Below are 12,745 nucleotides of genomic sequence, written 5' to 3'. Positions count from 1 at the left end.
CTGCCATTATCTGGAGGTTTTTCATTATGTGCAAACTCAATCCTAGTTATGCTTTCTTAAACTCTTCTGGAAAAGCAGATTTTTCTTTAAGGTGAGAAAATGCATTTCTTATTAAACAATCACCCCCTCATGTGAAGTTCTGGGGGTTGGGAATTTTAGAGTAAGATATGCCTGTACAGAATATGCCAAGAGAAAGTGTAAGTGTGTGCTGGCTCTGTGTCTCGGTGTGCCAGAAGTATTCAAATCTGTCTGAGCCCTTTAAATTATAATTGCTTGCGGTTTGCCTAAGTGCTATTATTTTCCAACCAGCACAACTCCATTTCCAACACACTATAATTAGCAACAGGTAAGTGGCATGAGGTGGCCCGAAGCTATTAAGGGAATTTCATTCTTCATTTCAGCATCCGCAGCCTCCCAGATGCAGGACAACTATTCCAGGAATCTGAAACCCCCAGCTGCTCACTTCTCATTAAAAACTTCCTGAGTGTGTAACGTTTCAAGATTATCAGGAGTTTGTAAAGGCAAACAGTGAGATGCCCTGTGGGCCGAGGTCTGACCCCTTCTGCTAAACAGTGTCCCGGAGCGGGACCCATCCCCATGTGCCGTTCCCCCGACAGGCGCGTCATAAAGGAAATCAGAAGCCCACCGTGGCATCCGTAAGTTTCTCCCACTTAGGTGTGATGAAGTACCAAATCCCAGCGCCAGCTCCAGGCAGGGTAACTCCTCGGATGAGGAGGATCACAAGCACAACATACGGGAACGTGGCCGTGAAGTACACCACCTGGAAAAACCACCGACACGGGGGCCGCAATGAGCAGACACACAGGATGTGACCAAAGGAGCATCAACAGAGGCAGAGTGTGATCTGCCACCCGGACACAAGTGCCTGATAGGGTAGTTTTCCCCAAACTCTTCCAGGTCTGGGGACACAAGGAAGGCACTGGGACCAAAGGTGAATCAGAGAGAGCCAGAAATGAAGTCTCGAGGGGGACACCCACGGCTGTGGATTGAGTCAGCCTGCAGTGCAGAAGTGGACAACTCCCTATGGACCAAACCTGAAAGAGAAAGGTGATGTGCCCCCCTCCTCCTTAACTCCTAGCCCACCCTCTGCTTCAGGCCCCAAATGCCACCATTAGAGATTAATTTCTTTAGCTTAAGTTTTCCATCCTTGTTTATACACACACCCTAAGTGAGGCAGCCTAGTGACATGAGAGAACCATAATCTTAGAATTAGACATATTTAGGTTCAAGTAAAATCACATCTCTGGCCCTGAGTAGCTATGAGACTTAGGTCAAGCTAATCAGCTCTCTGAATCTCAGTTTCTGCAGCTGTAAACTGGGGATAATAGCACGTTTCTTTTTTGTTTTGTTTTTTTTTTTTGCGGTACGCGGGCCTCTCACTGCTGTGGCCTCTCCTGCTGCGGAGCACAGGCTCTGGACGCGCAGGCTCAGCGGCCAGGGCTCACGAGCCCAGCCGCTCCGCGGCATGTGGGATCCTCCCGCACCCGGGCACGAACCCGTGTCCCCTGCATCGGCAGGCGGACTCTCAACCACTGCGCACGAACCCGTGTCCCCTGTATCGGCAGGCGGACTCTCAACCACTGCACCACCAGGGAAGCCCAATAGCACATTTCTTAAAAAAAATAATTGAGGATTAAATGGGCCCCTAGCACAGCACCTAACTTGTAACAGATGGTCATTCAATGCAGTTAAGTTCAACAAGCATTTATCACGGCCTACTATGACCTGGAAGCTGTGCCAGGGCTTAGATGCATAAAGGTGAAGGAACTCGACCTCGGAGACCCAGAGACAATGTCTGAATAATGGGCTAAGCAGTTCCAAACAGGACACTGGGAAGTCCAGGGGAGTGCACTGGGCTCAATCCAGGAGATTACAAAAAGATGAATGGAGAGGACACGCGAGTCGGATCTTAGAGGCCAAGTGCCACGCAGAGGAGGTGAGGTGAGGTGGGAGGGTGAGGGAAGAAAGTGGGAAAGGCAGGGGTGAGGGCAAGGCCCTAAATTCACTAGGAGCACAGCACACAGTTGAGGCTAAGAGCAACGGGGCACTAGAGACATGGGAGGAGACAGGTCGTGGAGGCCCTGAGTACCAGCCGAAGGAGGCTCCTAGATTCTGAACGAGAGGGAAGGACCAGAGCCAGGAAACATTTGGGAAATATCATCAGCAGAACGTGGGGGCTGTGGTTGAATGCGGATGAGTGAGAGGCACCTTCCTTATCTGTCAATCAAACCTCAGAGTGGAGGAAAGGCTTGGGACCAGGATTCAGTAGACAGAGAGAAGAGCAGACTGGGAGAGCTTGGGCTCTGCACTCCCACGGGCCTGAGTTCAAATTCCAGCTCCATCACTTATGAGCTGGGCCACCTTGGGAAGTGACTTAACCTCACTGAGCCTCAGTGTCCACACCTGCAAAGTGGCAATAACAAAAGCATATTCCTCACAGGGCTGTTGGAAGAGCACAAAGGGACGATGCATACGACGTGGAACAGGCCTGGGACCCTGGAAAGAGAAGTGCCATTTCTGTCTTGCCAATGACTCACCAGTCCTAAATTTAATAACCCTGGCAACCCTCAGCTCATAAGCCAGTTACATCCCAAAAGTGCATTAGGAGACACTTGGAAGGATGAGGCTAAGCTCCTGTCCTGGACCACCAAACCCTCACAGACGGTAGGAAACCCAAAGGCATCTGACGTCTCAGGAGAAAATCACCCACCACAGGATGACCTGGGCTGTCCCTGCAGCTGTCAGATGGGGCTGGGGAGAGGAATGCTACAGGGCCGGGCGGGGCCCCTCCAAGACAGCAGGGGCAGGGTGACAAATAAGGGATATCCTCTTCACCTCCTGACCATGTGGAGCTAGTGGGAGATGAGGATGGAAGGAGTCAGGAGAGAGGAGATGACATAGATAGTGGGGTCCAGCAGGAAGAAGACCCCAGAAGTGGCACCAGTCTAACCGGCTGAGACGCTGCTCCCGTTTGAGTGCGGGAGACAGCCCATTTCTGGAGTTGCCTCCATGGATCAGCTCTTTGCAGTCCCATTTTACAGAGGAGGAAACTGAGGCTCCGGTTAAGCCCCTCACAAAGGATTAAATATCTCACTCAAGGTCTCCCAGCTGGAGCCAAGATCCAGACTTGAAGCTTTCTAAATACAAAGCCTATTTTCATACCTTTAATGCCACTCACTGGGCCACATGATCAGAAATGTATGAGGCAGGGCGGGGACTAGAGTGAGGCATGGGAACACCCGGGGTGCACAATTTAAGGAAGCACTCACTCTCATGGGGCCGAGCCTGCACATGCAGGAACCTGAGAGTGAGCGCCGCCTTAAATTTCACACCCTAGGCACTTGCTTTCCTCACCAGGTCTGGCCCGGGTATGTGGAATGATGCACTCACTCTGTCAATGGGGATTGCGGTGAACTGAAAGGGCACACAGTTTCATTTCGAAATCCTGGGGGTGCCTCCAATGTGAGTCAAGTGTTAGTCAGGTGTTTGTGGAGGTTTCTTCACAGCTAGTTCTCCTGTGTCATGGGGGCTTCAGAATGCACCTGTTTCAGGATGGACTGTCAGCGGAATTAAACTTGAACAGTAATGAATTACACTTGGCAGGAGTGACAATGACAAGTTGATCTGAGCCTGCTGGCCTGGCACCTGGCAGCAGCATCCTCACAACGGGAGCCCTGAATAGGTGGTAAGGCCACTGCCCCCACCCCAGCCAGTGCCAGCTAATTAAGCTAGTTTTGTGTCCTTGCCATAACTCTCAGGCAGAGCGGCCCCTGAGGTCAGATGGGCTGCATTTGACCTTCAGGCTGCCTGCTGGTCGCCCCTGCCTCTGGAATTCTAGCTGCTCAAAGGGAGACTCAGGTCTCATAGGAAGCAACCAACCACTCTTGTCTCCTAGGACCCTGAACAAGAGGAACTGAGTTTATCTTGCTGCAACAGAAGAAGGACATCTCTGTTGCTTAGAAATGACAGTCTTGGTGGAACTTTGATCACAAAGGAGCCTGTCATAATGAGGTGCTGCAGCCGTGCTTCCAAACAAAGCTCCATGATTAATGTCTGCACAAGCCAGGGCAGGATAATAAACTGGGATGCATTATTTCTGGTGGTATTCCTCATTAAAAGAAAATTAATCATTGATCCCTAATTGGAAACCTTTCTCAACGAAGCAGAAAGATAACTTAGCAGATCTAAAAGAAAAGCTTACTTGCTCAGGGCTACTCAGAAATCCCCATTTCAAAGATAGAGAGAGCCCATAAAATCTAGCACCAAGGATTAAATTCTAAATCAATGCCAAGAACTGATTCTAACACCATCCCCCCCAAATTTGCAGACTGATAAGCAAAGAAGGATCTTAGAGAATATTTATCTTAACCCTTGAATTTGCAGATGTGGAAGATGGGACCTGGATGCCTCCTGGGACTTGCCCAGCTGGCAATGACAGCTATTGACAGCAGGACGGGGTAGCAGTGCAAGGGTCCTGATTCACAGTGGGGGGACTTTTATCCCCCCCATATGAAAATGATGGCTCCAGAATTCTGCATGTCCATCTATTTCTAACAGCCCCTCCTTGGGAGAGGGTGTCACGTAGTGGAAAGAGTCTAGGCTTTAAAGGGAGACAGACCTGGGTTCAAATCCCAGAGCTGCCACTTAAAAGCTGTGTGACCGGGACTTCCCTTGTGGTCCAGTGGCTAAGACTCTGCGTTCCCAATGCAGGGGGCCCGGGTTCCATCTCTGGTTAGGGAACTAGATCCCACATGCTGCAACTAAGAGTTCTCATGCCGCAGCTAAGACCCAGAGCAGCCAAATAAATAAATAATTAATTAATTTAAAAAAAAATAAAGTAAAATAAAATATTCAGGAGTTTGTGAGTAGGTTATATGTAAATACTACACCATTAAAAAAAAAAAAAAGCTGTGTGACCTCCGGCAATTTACTCTACCTTAATGCGCCTCAGCTTCTCTATCTATAAAATGGGAAGACATGTTCTTACTTAGCTGGTTGTTGGGCAGATTGAATGCACTAATGCAGGTGAAGTAGTTAGCAGAGTGCCTGGCACACAGAGTGTTCAACCAAGTTCCCTTTCTCTTTCCATTTTCCCACCAGAGCCACTGCTTTCAAGATGTCAGCACGGCACAATATCCACTCAGTACATCAGTCAATCATTATCACAAAAATGAAAAGAGTTGATGTCAATTAAGAACGGACCATATGCCAGGTATTTTATATATATATATTCTCTCACCTAATCTTAGAACATCTCTATGAGGGATGTACTATTATTCCCATTTTACAGATGAGGAAACTGAGGTTCCAATGGTTAAACAGCTTGTCCAGAGTAACACAACTAGAAAGTGATCAAGATGGGATTTGAACTCAGACTGGTCTGACTCTAAAGCCCCCAGGCCATCCTTCCTCATGTCACCAACGAGGCTGCTGTTCTGATCCTCCTCACCTAACACCTCTTCTCCTGCCAATCACACCTTCTAGCCTATCCCGCTAGAGACCTGTCCGACCACTTCGATTATGGTTGAAGGTGCCCTCTCTCCATCTCTAGCTAAATGTGATGGTCCTGAGGTTCGATTTTGGCTGAGCAAAGACATGGTCCCTCTTGCTAAACAATGACCTGGCTGGCCCTTTACTGCCACTCCAAGCTCAGTTCCAAGTCACGGAAGGCGATGAGCCCAGGAAACCTCAAGACTCACAGGGTGTTACTGTGAGGGTCATGTTAACATTTCCTCATCTTCCTGCTGCCCTAAAAAAACAATTGCTCCAGTCTCATAATACTCATTCAGAGCTAGCAGGGTCCTCAATCCCAGCTCTCATTTTACAGAGGGGGAAACAGAGGTCAGAGAGGAAAAGTACCCCCAGCTCACCCAGCAAGTGTTCCGACAGAATCATGTTAGAGCCAGCAGGTCTGAGACATCACCCAATCCAATTGCCTTCACTTTAGAAATGTGACAACCGAAGGCTCCTGAAATAGCTAAGATAAAGAAAATCTGCTTTCCACTTATTGGCTAAATAAATAAAAGCTAAGGGCAAATCCGAAGCTCGGCCAGGTTTCATCGTCCAAGCAGAGATGTCCCTACACAGAAAACACCACGGAAGGGCTGGGGGGCTAGAACCCAGGTCTCCTAACCCCCATTCTGGCTCTCTCCCCACCTGATGTCATTTAAGGGCACCACTGGCTCAGGTGACCCTGACCAAGCTGCCAGAATACACCATTCAAGCCCGTGTGGAACCAGATTACATGGAGCGCACCAGAAAGAATTGTAATCAGAAGGCCCTCGTGAGCTTGTCCATGCGTCCGGGGAGAAGACAGACCGCTCTCTGTGGCTGATGGGTGCCAGGTGTGGGTGCCTGGTGGGGCCTGTGAAGCATGCCTGAGAAGTGAGAGGCGGCACGGACCCTCACCCCCGTGAGGCCGGATCCTTCCAAACGGGTTGTTTGCTATTGTGACCACAGTAAACCCTGGCCTGGACGACTGGACCAAGCCAAACTCCACAACCTATGGTTTCAGAGTCCACCATCACATTCTATTCCTTGGGCCTTAAAGACATTTGGGGTTTCATGCTGAGACATGCAAATGACTCTCCAGATGATGAACTCGTATTGGTTATCAAAGTGGTTGGTTAACCGTTTCATGGGGTTTTTCTAAAGCAGCAGGAAGATGAAGGGAAAACACTGGGACCTTTACCACAACATCCAGCGTGTCCTGAGGGACCCTGCACACCGTGCCTGCCGTGCCTTGGAACTGAGCTTGGTGGGGGGGTGTCCCACCACCTCCAAAGGACCTGCCAAGCGACTATCTAGCAAGAGGGGCCAAGCACGTGCTCGACCAAAATCCCGCTGGCAGGACTATCGCTCTGTCATGCCGGGGGCACGTGGGGTGGGAGAGTGTTGGGATGGGGTTGGAGAAAGGGCACGAAAGGCAGAGAACAGGGTGGTCAGCAGTGAGGAGAAGGCATCCCCTTCACAACCGTGATCTTCCTCCAGCTTCCTGGGAGGAGCAGGGACTGAGCTGGCAGCCAGAGCAAGAAGCAACAAGCCGGCAGCACCAATTCTAGACTTTCGGGAGAGACTGAATCATACCGGGGAGTGCCATCTGCTGAATGAAGGGCCCCCAATAGGGAAGGAAGGAAACTCACCACAGACCCCCCGCCATCCACTAGGAGCCCTGAGCACATCTGTCTCAGTTAACCCTTAAAACCTCCCGGGAGAAAGGCATGATTATCCCATTTTACTGACAGCAGTGAAGTCACTTGTCCAAGGCCTCACAGCTACTCAGGGACGGATCAGAATCCCATCCAGGCCTCCCGACTCTTATCCCAGTGCCTTTTGGCTGCTCTATGACACAGACAGCCCTGGGGGTCCCGGAGCTTTCTCTCAGATAAATACAAGTTCTTACTTTTCCTGAAGTCTTGATTCCTTTTGCCAGGGATGCATACACAATCACCCAAGCCAGGAAGAGGCAGAAGGCTAGTGGCCACCTGATCTCGCCAGGATATTCAATCCCTGCAGAAATCTTCAGCACAAAGTACCTATGAGTTGAAAGGAGAGAGGAGAGAGGGGAGGAGGGAGGGGAAGGATGAGCTGGCGGAGGTGACAGTCTGCAGGCTTTATCTTCCTGCAGAGCCTCAGACAAAATCCCAGCATCCCCACCCTCCCCATCCGGGACCCGATCAGATCAGGTTGTGAGGGATTTGCTGATCCGGGCTCCCTCGCACAGCTATCTGCGGTGAGACCCACTGAATTTACCCTGCTTTTAATTAATTATGGCCCTAAAGGGGCTTCCCTGGTGGCGCAGTGGTTGAGAATCCGCCTGCCGATGCAGGGGACACGGGTTCGTGCCCCGATCCGGGAAGATCCCACATGCCGCAGAGCGGCTGGGCCCGTGAGCCATGGCCGCTGAGCCTGCGCGTCCGGAGCCTGTGCTCCGCAACGGGAGAGGCCACAACAGTGAGAGGCCCACGTACCACAAAAAAAAAAAAAATATGGCCCTAAAGGACCTACTGTATTAGCACAGGGAACTATACTCAATATTTTGTAATAACCTATAAGGGAAAAGAATCTAAAAAAGAATATGTGTGTGTGTGTAACTTAATCACTTTGCTATATACCTGAAATTAACACAATATTGTAATTCAACTATACTCCGACTTAAAAAAAATTAATTATGGCCCTGGGTGGGCTCTGAACAAGCCTATGTCAGCTCCACCGTCATCTGGAGCTGCCCCAGGAGCAGTGCAACAAATCCAACAGCGTCAGGGGTCCTGGTGTAGCAGCCCCCGGAGTGGGCATTATGGAGGTTGTTGTCTTTACATAAGGACACATCACTAACAGAAACTCTAAACTGTCAAGGATGATTTTTGTGTGTTTCTGTATTGTTCTACTCTTTTGTGAGAATGTATCCCAACAGCTTTTGTACAACTTTAAATTTTAAAAAATCAGTACAGAGTCATTATGGCAAAAGAATTAAAAATGCCATTGTGCATTTTAGTTCAGGTTGTGATGAGCATGTCCCAGGGCTGAGGTTGGCTGAAATGTAAAAGCAGGGCTGGCTGGGCCTTACTCAAGGAACGTATTCGAAGACAGACAACCAGCCGCAAACAGAAGGGAGCTGGCGCTCATCTGTAGCGGCTGCTGGCACCTGTGTGTAAGCTGAAGGTGGCGACGCCCGCACCCCTGGCTAGAGGGCGAGCAGGCAGCCTCACCCCTGGGGACAGGAAGCAGCTTCAGAGACCATGAGTCATGACGCCAGATGGGACAATCCCCTCAACTCTGTAATAAAGTCACACAGCCTGGTTGAAAGTGCTGTGAGTGTAGGTGGGTGTCTTTCTGTGACCTGAATCAAGGGCCAGCCAGCATCCAGACTCTACCGGACTGCAGACATGACGGCCGAGTGTCCTGACCTGCTGAGGGAAGTGAAGGGGGCAGCACCCCTCCTCCAGCTAGCCAGCGACATTGTGAGAGGCTGTTTTGCGGTTCACAAGAGCAACCTGGGGTTCTTTTAGTCTCTACTCCTGGGGCAACCTGGGCTCTAGAGTAGAGGAGAAGTCACCCAGGGTGGAACTGGCCTGGGCTACCAAACCTTAGGGACCATACTTCTAAGCACTGAAAAGGACCCCCAACCCCACAATGGGCAGGCCATCTAGCCAACAATTCCACGGGCCCTTGGCCATCTCAACTACTCCATGATTTAATAAGGGATATTGGATGCGCCCCAAGAAGCTCCTGACAACATCCCTCTTGGAAACTAAGACTGGTCCCAGAGGATTAGCAAAGCCACCAAAAGCAGATTTGCAAAACACTTCATAATACACCTGACCACATGGATTATGTGATCAGATTTCAGCCCACCAAGAGGTCAGACTCCTTTCTCAGAGTTCAGGGTGAATCAAGGCCCACCCTCACTAGTCCTACGTTTTCTTCAAAGGGGATTATTCATTCAGCCTAAGTGCCCCTTCTATTCTACAGGAAACATCCATGTGCCCTCTTAGTCCACAGGAGAGAAAGCTCGGAAGAACTAGTGGGAACAGTAGTAACCACTTCCTATTTTTCTTTTTTTTTTTTTTTTTTTGCTTTACGTGGGCCTCTCACTGTTGTGGTCTCTCCCGTTGCAGAGCACAGGCTCCGGACGCACAGGCTCAGCGGCCATGGCTCACGGGCCCAGCTGCTCCGCGACGTGTGGGATCCTCCCATACCGGGACACGAACCCGCGTCTCCTGCATCGGCAGGTGGACTCTCAACCACTGAGCCACCAGGGAAGCCCACCACTTCCTATTATCTAAGTAAAGGCCACAAACCAGGGGCCCCCTGATACATGCATTTTACGTGACCCCAGTATTTCATCTGAATTAGTTTGTTAACATTTAAAGTGGGAGAGACACATAAAAACTCCTATTTCATTTCCAACTTCTCTTGTAAAATGGAAGCTCTGGCAGCACTGCCCACATTCCCATAAGACAGGGGCCAGTTGGAGCTGAGCATCAGCAGCCTCCCTTACACTGGGCAGACCTCCCCTCCCGTTGGCCACAGTCCCCACCATTCTCTATCGCTTACCTCTTCCTCCCTGCCAAGCCCCCAAGTACATTTGAGTTTACAACCCCCGACTTAAGGCTTAGCTAGAGAACATTATCTACTCTCTGTTGAACTCTGTCTCCATCTACCTCCCTTATGAAATAATTCCCTGAACGTTATTAAATCTTCCTGTGGTGGCTGAGGATTTCCTAAATCCCTAAACCTCAATCCCCAATGTCTGACAAAATGGATGAAGAAAGTATAAAACTAAGACCTGTTTTTTTTTAAAAAAAGGGAAAGAATTAGTTCTTCTTTAAACCAAATCACTGACCATGATTTGTTTCCTGACTTTCCTGAATTTTTGTCTCTCTTCCCCTCACAAGTGCAGAAGGAAAAAAACAAAACAAGTAAAAACAAAAAACAACCTAGTCAACTGAAGGTCTGCTTAGATCGCATCGGGGGAAGGTTTCGCAATGTTTTTGGCATCAGCATCACGAACTACAGCAGCACCAATTCTGTTCCCGCCAGCATTCAGCCGACTCTCCTCTCCAGGCCCACAGGGCACAATAACCCGCTCCCAGAAGCCAGAGCAGGGAAAAAAATCTTCCTCCCTGAGCATCTGAGTAGGTAGGGAGGGTGCAGAGGGAGGCAACCCATGCCTCTAGACTACAAGTTGGATAGTCACTAATTCACTGGGTTTCTCTTAGAAACGTTTTTTAAAAATCTTACTTGAAATACTCTTCACTTCCACTGACAAAGGTTTTATTGGCCTGGCTGGTGAAATTAACCATTGTCAAGTTGGGATAGGCCGTAATGCAGAAAGTTGAGTTCTTGATCTGTATTTTGGGATGGTCACTGATCACACAGGAATCTGTTTAGGAGAGGATGGAACGAAAACACAGTTAAATCTGTACAGAAAACAGACACGTGTATCTCTCTAGCAACTTAAAAACAAAAGCCAAACATACTCGCCAAATATTGGAGAGTAACTTTGCGAGGGTATTAACTGAGCAGAGCTAGATGCAGATGAACCCCAAGATTGTGTGCTATTCATCCCAGAGCCCCCAGTACCCCCCAGCAGTACCCAGTCCTGGCAACAATGGCTCTCATTTCTGGAGCGCTCTCTGCACGCCAAGCACTTTTACATGCATTATCTCACGTAAGGCTCACAACATCCTGTGCTGTGGGTGCTATTGCCTCCGTCTTTCAGATGAGGAAAAAGGCTCAGAGGTTAGGTCATTCTACCAAAATCACACAGCTAATGAGGAAGAGAATCAGGGTTCAAAGCCAGATGGTTATGACTCCACAAAAAATACATGGCTTTTTGCAGAAATGAATTTTAATCAGACATAAGTAAAACTTCTGAAGGGCTCTACCACAGAAGGCTTACTAATAAGCCCACCTTGAACCCACTGCCTGGCACAACGGCCGACTTACAGAAGTTCCCTAAGATACGTGTGCCACATGCTTTCTGCACACTCGCACGTGCTCGTGAGCCTGCAACAGGACTGAACACAGTGGCTCTCAACTGGGAACGAATTTGTCCACTAGGGGGCACTTGGCAATGTCGGGGGACATTTTTAGTTGTCATATTTGGGGAAAAGGGTGGTACTGGCAACTAGTGGACAGAGGCCAGGGATGCTGCTAAACGTCCAACAATGCACAGCACAGCCCCACGACAGAGAATTATCCAGCCTAAAATGTCAATAGTGCTGAGGTTGAGAATGCCTGACCTAGGCTGGGACGGGAACAGGGAACGAATCAGGTGAGTCTTAGCATGTCAGGTACCGTGCTGGACACTGTACCAATTATTATCTTGTGGAAGCCTCAGAAGACCGGGGAGGTGCCTATGGTTATCCTCATTTGAAATAGGAAGATACTGAAGTCTTTCTGACCACATTACAATGTTTCTATGATCACCTGATGGATATTTTAGATAAAGAGTCCACCAGGATTAATGCCAAAGGATATTAATTTATAAAGAAATGAAAAGTAACAATAACAACAATAACTAACACTTATATGGCACTTACTAGGTACTGTTTTAAATGTCTTCTGTGCATTAACTAATTTGAGCCTCACATCACGCCTGCGAGGTAGGTATTGTTATTATCTGTATGTTAGAGGTAAAGAAACTGGGCACAGAGAAGTGCGGCTGCTTGTCAAGGTCACACGACAGAATCAGGAGGCAAACAGTCACTCTCTCTTTGGAGGCCATGCTCTTAACCACCTTACTGGGAAGCAGAGAGCAGGGAACATAAACTCAAACACCTTCAGAAGCCAGGCTGGTGACACAAATTAGAAAGATATAAAATGGAGGGTAAAAAGGGGTGTCAAAACAGAGAGTACGGTCTGCCCTCCGTATCTGCAGTTTTACATCCATGGATTCAATCAACCACGGACTGAGATTTCGACGGCAGTTGGCTGACTACTGTTTTCATTGTACTACACCATTTTATATAAGGGACTTGAACATCTGCAGATTTTGGTATCCGAAAGGGCTCCTGGAACCAGTCCCATTAATACCGAGGGACGACTTACCAGCCAATCAGTGCCATGCTTTTCTAGGTGTCCTGATAAAAGATGCAGAAAATCCGGATATTTACATGAAATCTCTCCATTTTAAAACATTGGAAATAAGGCCAAATTGTCTTTAAGCGCTGTGGACCAAAACGAAACAAAACAAAAAAGCACATGCAGCCTAGATCTG

General features: G+C 48.8%; 1 protein-coding gene across 1 annotated transcript in view; it reads right to left on the bottom strand.

The window, feature by feature from the left end:
* The window catches only part of SLC6A5 (solute carrier family 6 member 5), a 53,970-nt gene that overhangs the window by 26,661 nt on the left and 14,564 nt on the right, over positions 1–12,745 (bottom strand). Inside the window, exons 7-9 of the mRNA XM_007122979.3 lie at positions 10,765–10,906; positions 7,424–7,556; positions 647–781 (exon numbers count right to left, since the gene is read on the bottom strand). Of these exons, the coding sequence (XP_007123041.2) occupies positions 647–781; positions 7,424–7,556; positions 10,765–10,906 (410 nt within the window). The remainder of the gene's footprint in view (positions 1–646; positions 782–7,423; positions 7,557–10,764; positions 10,907–12,745) is intronic.

The sequence above is a fragment of the Physeter macrocephalus genome, chromosome 16 (genome assembly GCF_002837175.3).
Source record: "Physeter macrocephalus isolate SW-GA chromosome 16, ASM283717v5, whole genome shotgun sequence".
Taxonomy (NCBI): domain Eukaryota; kingdom Metazoa; phylum Chordata; class Mammalia; order Artiodactyla; family Physeteridae; genus Physeter; species Physeter macrocephalus.
This window is presented reverse-complemented; position numbering and strand designations above follow the sequence as displayed.